The following is a 12506-nucleotide window of genomic DNA, read 5'->3' on the forward strand; positions in this document are numbered from 1 at the left end:
AGAATATGCAAGGTCTATGAATTTGATCAAAAGCCAGCATGCTACTGAGAATAATTATTCTTTCTTGCAAAAGAAGAAAACAAATGATCATCAAAGAAGATATCACACTGGTTCACCAGAGGTAGATTGTACCCAACTCACTTGACATCTTTCTTCGGTAAGACAGCTAATTTTTAGATAAAGGAAATGCAGGAAGTTTATGTCAACTTTTTATGCTATTCTGTATGGTTATGGACTTTTGATACTGTGCCATATCAGTTAGATAAAAAAAATGGGAAAGGAACCAAGTATGTTGATGGCAGAGATAACAGTGGTCTACACTGAATGGAAAGCCATTGGATCAGAAGGTTACTAATGGAGTTCATGAGGAATGAGTCTTTGGTCAAAGCTTTTGCATTTTTAAAAGCTTTGATATTTGCCATAATAAAACTTATATCAAAAACCTTGCTAATGACATTTTCTGATAAGACCAAGGAGCATCATATATGCAGAAAAGGATTGAAACATAATAGAAAAAGAACAGGAAGGCCTTAAGGGGGTATTGATAATGGCATGCAATTTAACAACAGACAACAGCAAGACCTCACACAGAGGTGTAAGGTCTCCAATTATGTGGAAGCTGTTGATAAAATCAAGGACACATATGAGCAGTTACCCTATCATATTATATGAATTAAACTCCACTCTCAGAAACCAGCACCAGGACAAGAGGGCACAGCCACAGGGGAGGTTCAGGTTGGACACCAGGAGAAATTCCTTAACAGAAAGAGGACTTAAGCACTACTGCCCAGGCAGGTGGTGGAGTCACTATCCATGGAGGTGTTCCAGAAACAAACTGGCCCATGCTCCTAGCTGATAAGGTGGTGATCAGTCAAAGGTTGGACTGGATCTCAGAGGTCTTTTCCAACCTAAATGTTTCTGTGATTCTGTAAACTCGAGAAACAGATAAGAACTATATAAGATAACAGAAAATATTAGCTGATGTGCAAGTAGGTATGAAGTGGCCATGGATAAATTTCCAGTCAGAAATTAGGTGGCAGTTATAAATCATCAAAGTCCTGACACAATCCCTCCACTGGCATAATGATGAAGAAATTTAGCTAGTTTGAATGAGAAGCTTCTTTAATTTATACATTAGAAAAAATACAACAAGAAGGAGATCACATTGTCCACACAACAATAAAAAACCTAACACAATTCCAGTCTCATACAAATACACAAAATGCTGAAAATTTGCAGAGGATTCCAAGATACACTGTAACTGCAACATGGTGGTCTTCCAGGTTTTGTATAAAAACTCATCTTAAGCAACTTAACATCAATTTGTAATCTCATGATCTCCCTTAAAAAATTCAGGCAGATATTAATAAAGAACATAATTTATTGTTCCTCCATTGTTTAGCACAATCTGCTCTACACTGCCACAATTTTTAATTTGTCGTGCTGCTGGGTAGACAAGCCCAGGCCCAACATATCAGGGGCACCTCTGTGTTTCTTGAGTTCTGCTCCTCCCCACTGTGTTTGCAGTATTTTAATTAGAAGAGAAACTGCTTGTAACAAATGCAACAACTGAAGTGCTGGGACTACTGAGTCAGTGAATAAAAATTGCTGGCTGCTGCAGGAATTAATTTATAAATTGGATAGAATATGGCAGCATTTAGTGGGCAGAGTAACTGCCCATCATTCACTATTGTTCAATCATGATGATCTGCAGTGGCATTTGAACTTGATGGAAAACACTACTCTCCAGAGCAGGATTGAGGTGTTTGTGCTTCTTTGCCTTCAAACATAAATTAATGTAAAAGATACCTGGATAGTGAGAAAAATTATTGGTCCTTGGAAGCTCAGAAATATTTATCAGCAGGCTATCATCTGTTTGATGCTGCAAAATTTTTAATGTGGACACCTGTTATTGATGTCTTCAGGGCCAGCTGGACAGAGCTATGACCCAAAAAAACATGCAAAAAATAACCTGGAACACATGAAGTATATCTCATTTGCTTCCATCCTTTTGGGTACGAGGCACACGAAAGACACTTCTTTCCTGATTACACATTTGTTAGCACAGCACCACCTCTTATAACATTCATTGGTATCTTGCTGAAGGGAGCTCCAAATGCACAGAGAAAGCAGCTGTTCACAGCAACTGAGGGCTAAAAGCTTCTTGCAACAGTGATTGCTGAAGAACATGGGAAGTGACCTACTGAGGTGCAGAAAAAAAATGCAGTTGCTTACCAAAAATGGCAAATAATTAAGGGGGAGAGTTTGAGACTCAAGAAAACAAAAATTAAAAATACGAGTATGTTGTAGCATTAACTACCCCAATACTTTTTGGCTCCTTGCCAATTCCTATCTCTGGCTCATGTGTGAAGTATGCTCATAATTCTCTGTGGAGGCTTCCTTTTAGAATAGCATGAACCCTGCTGAGTACTCCTGAAGATAATTTTGGTGTGTATTTCACAGTACCCATTTTTATGAGTTGGCAGCCCACCCAGTTTTGTAGTCCAGCCAATCAGCCAACCCAAACAGCCTGTACTTGTCCTACTGTTGCTTTTCTGATTTTATTACGATGTACCACGATGTACCACGATATATGACAGATCTGTTACTGTGTCATTCAGTGTACCTCTAAGTGTGCATGGATACACCCTCTTGGTACAGTAAATGTACCCCAGAGCCTTTATTAGTGATGGAAGTCCTTTCCCAAAACACAAGGATAATAATGAAGAGTATATGCAAGGAGATCTTTTACTCTCTATGCAGCAGAAATTTTTCAATCAAAATGGTAGGTGCTGCCTGAACTGAAAAACTGTGAAACTGTAAAACAAGTACCACTTTTACTGAAGATAGAAATGCAGAGGGCAGGCATTATACTTGTGAAATAAATTCTCACCCCAGATTAATAGTATGAAAGGAAGCAAATTATTGTATCAGCAACATAAACAATAAATCTTATTGTTAGGATCCGAGGTTGGTTGTGGATGAACACAAAACTTTGTGGCATGGACCAAAGACTAAAGACATACTGCTTACACAGCTGAGAAAAAAAATAATTGCTTATGTAAGGAGTGTTTTTCATCCTGGTTGAAGGAGAAGCCTTATTGCTATTATAGTAATTACTAATTTTATAACAGCTTTTCTTTATAACCACTTTGTTCACCTGCAACACCAGGTGCGCCCTCCATTAAGATACAATTACACTCACCCGCTGCAAACAGACTGGATTTTGTTACCGAACCTCAACAGCTGATATATTTAGCCACTATTATTTCAACAAGGCCAAGATCATATTGTAGCTCTAACAAGACGTGATATAGCTAGACACGGTTTATGCAAAGCCAGTAATAACAAACACCACACAGATAAAGCGGTTCCAGTGCTCGCTGCACAGTTGCGTGCAGAAAGACACCTTTTACGCGAGTGACCCTGACTGAAGCAGAAATTTTTAGCTGTCCGCTCGCTGTGCGCTGACCCCGCAGTTCAGTCCGGCGGTGCTCACGGGCGGCTCTCGGGGACCCGCCGCCGCCCCGGGCCCCGCGACACCTCCCACCGCGGCCGCCCGACAGCGGGGCCGGCCGGCGCGGCACCGCCGCACAAAGGATCGCCCGGCCCCGCCGAGCCGTCCCGCCCTCGGCCTGCGCGCAGGGCGCGGCGCTGGCCCCGGGCTGCTCCGGCCCGCGGGACACGCCGAGCACCGCCCCGACCCGCCGCTCTCGCCGGTCCCGCCCGACGCTGCCCGCCCGCGGCGGGCGCTGCCCTGGGCCGGGCCCCGCGCCCGCCTGGCGCCCCGCGCCCCCCCGGCCCGCCCGGTGCACGCCGCCCCCGGGGGCCGCGGCGCAACGAGGGGCGAAAGCACCCGGGCCCAGCCCGCGCCGGGTCGCCCCGCGCCCACCTCAAACACCACTTCTTCGTCGAACTCCGGTGTCATCCTTGCCCGCCATGCCACCCCCTCCTCGCGGGCACGCTGGGAAACCGAGTCCGCCGTGCCGCCGGCCGCCTAGCCCCGCCCCGCCCGCCGGGCGCGGCCTGGCGCCGGGGAGAACTACAGCTCCCAGAAAGCATAGCGAGCGCCCGCTTTCGGGCGCCATGTGGGCGGGGCCGACGGGGCAGGGGCGGGGCGGGGGAGGGGGCAGCGGGGGCGGGGCGGGGCCAAGGCCCGGCAGGGGCGGCCAGTAGGGGGCGCCGGCGGGCGGCGTCTGAGGGCGCTCCGTGTGCCGCGGCCGCGGGGTGGGATGCGGCGGCGGCGGGCGGGGGGAGCTGCTCCTGCTCCGGCTGCTCCTCCGGCTGGGTGGCGGCGCGGGGGAACAATGGGCTCCTTCTCCTCGGCCCTCAGAGGGGCCGTGGCGTAAGGGACGAGGGGAAGCGCGGCTCCGCGCCTGGGGAGCACCATGAGCTCCGCCGGTGAGTGCCCGGGGAAACTTTGGGGAGCGGCGGTTTCCGCCCAGCCGGCGGCCGGCGGGGAGTCCGCGTGCCCCCGCGGCCGGACAGCGTCGCCTCGCTCGCCCCGCGGCGGCGGGGACGCGGGCATGAGGGGCTCTTGCTGCCAGACTGCAGCCGGAGCCGCCGGTGTGCTCCCTGTCCCGGCTGCGCCCTCGGCTCGCTCCGGGGGCAGCGCCGGGAGGCGGGCGGGGAGCGGTCGGAGCGGTGAGGGGCGCACCCGGCTCGGGGCACAGCCCTCCCCGGGGCACAGCCCTCCCCGGGGTCCGCTGCGGGCTCCCCGCACCCCTCGGCACGTTTGGCCGCGGGGCCGTGCGGGCACGTCCTGCCCGGGCTGAGCCGGGCTCTCCGCTCGCCGCCCGCGTGTCCGAGCGGGTCCCTGCGCCCGGGCTGAGCTCACGGCCGGGGAAAGCTGCTGGGGGCCGGGCTGTGCCAGGAGAGCCAGCGGCGCGGGTGCGGCTGTCGCTCCGTGTGACTCCGCGGGGCTGCGGGAGTTTGTCAGCTGCGGCTTTGCTGGGGATGTACCTGCCTTGGCCGGGACCTTGCTCGCAGGAGCCCCGCGGGGGTGCTGGAAAGCGTTCGCTGCTGGCCTTTCCAGCTGCGGCTTGGAACTGACCTACTTCAGTGCTTTCCTTACCTTTCCTCCCCCGTTTCTTGACCGCTGCCAATTTACTGACTAAAAGAGCTCCAAGGCAAATTCTTGGTTCAGAACAAGAGCACCCCGTGTTTAAGGGAATTGCTCCTATTTATATTTGCTTGCACGGTGGTGTGCTAACTTAGCGCTTTTGTTCAGGCATCTGCTAGATTAGTAGATGCCTTTCTTATCTGCCTAACAGGAGTCGTTTCTGCATTGAAAACATGTCGTGTAAATTATGATGTATTGGATGGAAACATAGCTAATTGTAGGGTTAAACGGGAAGCAGCAAAGTGCTTCCTGTAAGGATTGGGGTGGTGGTGGGTGTTCTAAAGAAAAAGCAATACACAGTTATCAAGCAAAAATATCTACCTAATTCTCAGTGTTTGCCTCTCAAGTATGTCAACTTGTTACTGACTCCAGCGTTAATTAAGTTCTCTGAGCTAATCAGAATTTACTGCAAAATGAAAAGCAATTTAACGCATCTTTCTGCTTCGTTTAAAGCATTTCCATTTTTAATACGTTTGACAGAAGTGATTTTGTTTAGATTTTGAAAAGCATGTTATAAAGCAGGTTATCTCTGCTTAACCAGCTGCATTGTATGTTCCCGTTTTTAGTAGTGCTGCTGATTGTGCAGTTCATGCTGATCTTTTAAGAGTTAAACAGCTGTGCACATAAGTGTTAGGGGGTGCTCAAGAGCTGGGCTGTTAAAATTTGATACGTACTAAGTTTCAGAAAGTTGGGTAGTTTTCAGTACTTAACAGTGATTTCATGACTTCTAGATCTTGGATGGTGTGACTAAATCGGTTTTAAGTGTACATTGTGGTGGTGTTTGTGGGGAAGGTGAGGACAAAGGGGTTCTGGTGAACAAAGTAAGCAAAAGAGAAAAAGGGATACTGAGGAATATGAGAAAGTGGGACTGTTTCATGACAAATCTAAATTTTAGCAAGTTTTTCAAGACGAAGGCATAAAGAGTATTGGGGCATAAAGAGGGAAGATGAGGGGTATTTGAGAGGGGGTGAAGAGTATTTTGTGTGTGATGTATTATGTGAAGATAAAATACATGGGGAACAGGTGAAACAAGATTAGAGATTCATGATCCTGCTGACACCATCATGACAGCCTTTGACATTTCAGTTAAGGAGTTCCTAGGCAGGGTATGAAAAGGGTGAAGACTTCCAGAAGGCAGTTCTGAAGGTTTAATATCCCTCTCAGAACTTAGTGCCTGTAATATACAGGCATTCTTTATAAAGCTACTGTTCATAAAAAACATAAAAACCTAACAACTCCTGTATTTGAATTTCAGTCTTGTGATCTATAGAATCTATTTCCTACATTGAAATTATTTAATTGTGAATTCAGTTCTTACTCAGCCAGTTTTCTGACAACTGGTTGGTAATACAGCATTTCTGTAAAAATGTTGTTGTCCGTGAAGGCTTCAGGTGGACCTTGAAATACTAGAAATCTTTCCTTCAGTTTGACTTGAGGGACCTAAGTGCCTCTCTTGGGTCTTCTTTTAATGTATCTTTAGGACAAAGCAACATGGCACACCATCATCTGTATTGCTTTAATTTTTTTTAAAGTATCATTTGCAGGTGTATGCTTGATATGCAGGGCTTTCTCTAAGGGAGATACTGTGCTATTTGAGGGACTGTGGTATGGGGAGAAAACCCAAACACAGCTTCTCCCCAAAGACAGAAGTTCCAAAAGGTCTGAGATTGATAACCCAGCCTTAACCTTGCTGCAGCTTACCTTCTGTCTTTCTAAATGATGCAGTGCATATTCAGTGTCTTGCTGTGTATCTTTTCTATTTCCTCTACAGAACTGTTTCAGTTACATCTCAGTCCAGAACTAACATAACTCCATGATCGAGTTCTGCCACAGCTGTTGCTTACATGTTTTAAAATGTCTGTGTAAGTCTGGAATTGTTGTAGCCAAGGAACTATATAGCACATTAAAAAAATACTTCTATATAATGGGAAGATTATCTCATTGTAGTGGTCAACCCATATGTTAGTTTCAGTCTTCACTTACACCTATACTCCTGCCATTGCTTTCTCATGCACTGCACAAGATATATTTATATATATGCACACTACATCCATGATGCCAATGAATGTCCATTTACTCATTTCTGCCTGAAAGTATTATGCTGGCTTCAAGTATGTGCTTTGCCTTTAAAAGGAAGAAACAAAAGCTCAGAGTTATGAGTTTGACATTTATTATTTCTTGCTGAAGAAACAGTCCTTATATGTGAATCTATAGAGCTTATTTAATGTGGGCAGAATGTATAACTTGGGCTTGAAATTGAATTTGACAACAACAATGAGAAAAATGTATTTTAATGTCAGAAATGTAGTTCAAATGGAAAAAACATAGCAGGAACAGAATAAACAAAATCAACATGACTTTTCCAATCAAACTTCATTGCTTTCAAGGATTGAAAAAAAATGAGGCCTGCAGCGTTTAATGTCCCTTTAACCCTCGAATGTGTCAAGTCTCATTAGAGTTACTCAGCTCTGTCTCTGCATGTGATCTTAAAAGGTTGTTTATTCATCTCTTGTCCTTGCTCTGAAGTTATCCCTAACTTTCCTGTTTTATTTCAATAAGTCAGTGAACAACCTAAGATTTTGAAATGGATATTTTCCTTCTGCAGTTTAATTAGGATGTTTTCTAAAACTAGTGGCTTGGAAACCTCAGTTTTCCCTTGTACTTTAAAAACTACATGTGTTATCTTCCAGGATGTTATGACTCATTCCTTTTTTTGTTTCTTTTGAGCATTGTGGCACCTGAGAAAATCAGAGCCTCTCCATAATGAGAAAATAAATAAACATTTGCAGGAAATAAATTAATGATCATACAATACTTTTTTGAGGTGTTTACCTAATGAAACTTTCTTTTTGTAACTGAAAACAGAGTAATTGACCTGAAAAGCCTTGCAATGAGTCTTTAAAATTTAGGCTGCTGGAGAACAGGATTTTTAGAATATTTATGTGTTTCTTTCTGCAGTGTATTGAGTGCCAGTGCAATAATCTCTCAGCATATCCCAAGCATAGCAGTAATTCTTTTTCTCCCTACATGTTCCTTAAAAGCAAGATTGGCTTTCTTGTTTCCAGACTGAGTTGTAGGGTTTTGTGCCCAAAATAGTCTCAGGAACAGTAAATTGGCTGCTGGAGCAGGCTCTTTCTTCATGTGAGAAAAAACAGCCCATTGAGCTCTTGGTAGATACCTTCTGGGCATTGCATCATTTTCATATGTAGCCTACAGATGTGATTTGCTGTATCTGAGAATTGAGTGTGCATATGCAAACAAGGTGCCACAAGAAAGCCAATGCATATATTTGCTCTAGGCCAGCTGCTGCGTGGTAGCTCTTTGAAGCCCTTTTCTTTTCCTAGTGTGTGTGAAATAGATTTGTCAAGTAGTATGTGAAATACATGTAACCTTATAGGTTGCAGATAAGGAATAAACCTTCTAGGTTCCAGCAAAGAAATAAACTGCCATATATATTGTGTGGTAAGATAAGAGTATTCATATGACCAGCTTCTATAAAGTAGCTGATTTGTTAAATTCACACCTTTGCTTACCCCATAGTAATTTGATTGTGTGCCCTTTTCTTAAGCTTAGGCTGAGCTGCTGTCAAAATCTGATGCCGCAGTGATATATTTGTTTTACTTTCTTGTTTTGTGGTTCAGAAGGGGCATTGCTTTAGGGTAGGTTGCAGGATCCTGCCCAGGTGACTTGAGTTAGTCCATAGAGCATCCTGAATACCACAAGGAGAATCTCTGTTCATATGAAGCATTGTAAGGAAAGGAATATCAAGTTACATCAGCTTGATAGTGCCTAGACCCATTTGTCCCCTTTTCATGGACGGATGCAAGTCAACATGACTTGTTCCTGCTCTTTTGTTGTTCCAAAATATGGAAGCTGTTAACATGATCTCAAAGGTATTGGCATAAAGATTACCTGGGAAATACACTCCTTTAGCAACAGTAGGGTTTATTGCAGATGGGGTAGTTCTGTCTGATTTTTTGCCTCAGTTCACCTTCACATATCATTGTTTCTCCTTGTTCCTATGTATTGCAGGGAAAAGAACAAGAGGTAAAAATTTGAGAAGGATTTAAAGCTGTGTATTAATAATGCTTAAGATTGCAATATCTTATTGGCTTTTCTGTTCATTCTCGTGATAGTGCATAGGAGAAGACACACAAGTGTTTTTAAGTGAGGTCTTCAGTTGTCAAATTCTATCATCTGAAGAACAGAAATGGGCAGCACTTTAGGGTCAAAAGACTGAGAGTAGAAGTTGTGTCAGGATGTTCTCATCCTCCTCAAACAAATCAAAGGAAGAACAGGAGCAGTCACCAGCCAGGCAATAACAAGTGTTGGTCACAGAGGAGATCAGCAGGATGAGAATGGGTGTTGCTTTTTCCTCAGCATGCTGAAGGATGTAATTCACCAGAGAGATAAATCTGTTTCTGTGCTGTGACCTGAAGTCAGACAGACAGCTCGTGCATTAATCTGCATAGGTGGTGCTAATGGCAATTTGTTGTTAGACAAGGAATGCCCTTTGAAATCTACTTTTTCTAAGGGGATTAGGTGTTGGTGTTTTTAAGCACTTTTTTCCTTCAGCACCGAGCCTGGTATTGGCTGTTCCTGTGTGAGCAGCAGATTTCCTGTTGGTGATGGCAGCATTGCTAGTCACTTTATTTATGGATTTCTTCCTTTGCATAGTCAAACAGGTTGGAGGATATCTCTTTGACAGTTTCTCTGGCTCCTAAACATTTCATCTGTTTATGCAAATCACATTTTATATTTCTACTCAGATTTGCATTTATTACTGGAAGCCGGGGATGCAGGGATTCTCTTTGAGAAATGGGTTAAGGTTTGAGGTGGGAGTGGGGAAAATCGTAGTGATTCTCTAATTTTCTGAGTATGACAGGCTAGAGAATCCAATGTCCAGTCCAAAGTTCCCTCTGAAAATTCTGCACATGTCAGAAAGTGAGTTTAGGTTGCCTGTAAGTGCTTGTGGCTCCCCCACAACACTAGGTGAGATATTTCTGTAGTTAATTATCCTTTAGTTTTCATAAGATTTAGAGTTTTCTTTCTAGTTTGAGCATGTCACACCTCAGTGGTCAAATATGGAATTTCATCAGGGTTAGGTGGGTTTTTTTTTTTTTTGGTTTTGGGGATTTTTTTTGTGATTCAAGAACCATCTGTTACCCGAAACCTTTCACATGTGCATAAGTATATATTCTATTACCATCCTAGTTTTTAAATTCTTGGTTAAATTAACTAGGATGAGCTTCCTTGGGATTTGAAGCATAACTTTTAGACCTTGGATGCTTCTGTAGTTATTTCTAAGATTGCTGGAAGGTGACATTACATTTCACTAACAGTCTGGTAGGTAGCATGTACAGAAATATTTTCAACTCCCTTCATCTTTTATACTTAGCAGATTATTTACTGCTTAGCTTCAGACCTGCATGGAGCTCTCATAAAATAACTATGTACAATGATTTCCAAATTCTCTTCAATTTTTACTCTCCTAAGCATAACCAACCATCTCTGTCCTTAGGTGAATAGCTAGTTCCGTATGGCACCAGGAAAAAGCCCTCTGTCCAAACAACTAACTACCCCATGCATTTGCTCTATAACATTTCCTTGATTACATTTATTGGTTTTTACCTTGCTTTTGCTTGCCATTCAGCAAAAAGTCATTCTCATATGACTTCCAGTCATTCCTTACACCTTTATATATAACAGTTGCCTCCTACTTAGATGTTTTTTCTATTCTGGATGGGAAATTATCCCTTTTAGAGCACTGTTATGTAGAACTGTGTTTTTCATCCAACAATGAATTGAATTAGTTTATACTGAACTTTGATTCTCAATTTCTAATGTCAGTCTACTATACTTTCACCCTTGTCAGCTGCTGTGATTTTTTTCTAAGTAGTTCATTGCTTGTATTCTTCAGAAACTTAAAGATATTTCGTTGAGGAAAACTACTGGTATGCATTCCTTCTTGGAGCCTTTCCTCTCACATTGCATTTATGTTTGAAAGGGCTCTTCATCGCATTCCTTTCTGATGGTTGACTGCAGATCTGTATTGATACCAAGATTGTAATGTGCCTCTTAGTACATTGACCCATATCTACTCTAGATGTAATGTGCAATCAGTTTAAAGCAGACAGTGCTGTCTTTATTATCCCACACAATTTGCTGGTCTCTTCTGTCTGCCTGAATGCTTTGTAACATTGAAGTAATTTGAAAAATTCTAGTAGGCTTCAGAAATCACGTTGAATTGCACTTATTATCTGAAATGAATTTTTCTGCTCTGTTCATTATCCAGGTTTCCTCCACTGGCTTAGAGACTGTTCTGTTTGCTTTGCTTTTCTTTACACTTTCATGGTTTAGTTTTAATAAAACCATGGGGGATAATTTGATAATTTATATTCAGGTAATGGTGTCACATCCTGAGTGTGCTCCCTAATAAATACTAGTTAAAAGCCTTGCAGAGTTATCTAGTTTGGTGGTATCCAAAAGAGAGAGAAACTTGCAAGGTTTATGAACTTCAGTTTGTGTGTGGGAAAAATAATCCACAGGATATTGGTTACCTAGCCAGTGTTTAATGTCCCGTATCTTTGTCAGTCTGTTTCTCTCACTTGAGCATCAGGAAGGGTTCCAAAGCAGCCTGTCTCTCTCCTGTTTCCAGGGAGCTTTAACAACTTAGTGAATATTGCTGAACATGGCCCAGGTGTACTACTCTGTTGTGTTCTGTGACAAACTGGGCATCCCTTCTTTGTTTTTCTACCATGGAACACTCGCTCCTTTATTGCCATCACTTCATATTCCAATTGAACAAGCAGTTGACTTGTCTGAAAGTGGGTGTACAGCTCTCTTTTGCTCATCAGGATGACTAGTTACCCACCTTAAGAGTTAATTTTATTTTTTCCTAGCTAATTGATTCATTTCTCTGTGGGTTTGACACCTGCCTTTAGATGGGATGCAGAAGGTGGGATAACCTTAGAAGTAAGTTGCAGTTGGGTCACTGTTGTCAGTGGCTATAGGGAGCTGTACCTTTGGAAAGAAATTCTGGATTCCCTCTTGTAAAATTTCTTAAAAATTGTCTCTGCCATCAGAGACATCAGAGACCCTGCCATCAGAGTTTTATCTCTTCACTAATACAGTGGCAGCAAGGGCAGCCATTCTAAGTGTAGGCAGAGGCAGTCTGGGTACCATTTAGTGATTCATGTCCTAGAAAAACATGATTTTACTGTTTCTGCCTCTCTGCTTAGAGCAGTGGCTTGCTATTTAGGAAATAGTTGCAACTGAGGGCATCTGCCCTTTTTAAAAAATTTATTTTACCCATCTAGATTTCCTTCAAACAAACAAATCCCCACAAAACAAACCTAAACTTTGAAACTTCATTCTAATCTAA

The 12506-nt window shown here is 43.5% G+C and overlaps 2 protein-coding genes across 5 annotated transcripts in view; one reads left to right on the forward strand and one right to left on the reverse strand.

Annotated features, from left to right (window-relative positions):
- The window catches only part of VEZT (vezatin, adherens junctions transmembrane protein), a 49318-nt gene extending 45366 nt beyond the window's left edge, over positions 1–3952 (reverse strand). For all 4 annotated transcript variants that reach the window (XM_058021959.1, XM_058021958.1, XM_058021963.1 and 1 more), the window contains exon 1: positions 3893–3952. In XM_058021959.1, coding sequence (XP_057877942.1) covers positions 3893–3928 — 36 coding nt within the window. In that variant the 5' untranslated portion in view covers positions 3929–3952. The remainder of the gene's footprint in view (positions 1–3892) is intronic.
- Positions 3953–4286: 334 nt separating this feature from the next.
- FGD6 (FYVE, RhoGEF and PH domain containing 6) overlaps positions 4287–12506 on the forward strand; it is a 70096-nt gene continuing 61876 nt past the window's right edge. Inside the window, exon 1 of the mRNA XM_058022577.1 lies at positions 4287–4401. Within this exon, the coding sequence (XP_057878560.1) occupies positions 4389–4401 (13 nt within the window). The 5' untranslated portion in view covers positions 4287–4388. The remainder of the gene's footprint in view (positions 4402–12506) is intronic.

Source organism: Melospiza georgiana, chromosome 4, assembly GCF_028018845.1.
Source record: "Melospiza georgiana isolate bMelGeo1 chromosome 4, bMelGeo1.pri, whole genome shotgun sequence".
Taxonomy (NCBI): Eukaryota; Metazoa; Chordata; class Aves; order Passeriformes; family Passerellidae; genus Melospiza; species Melospiza georgiana.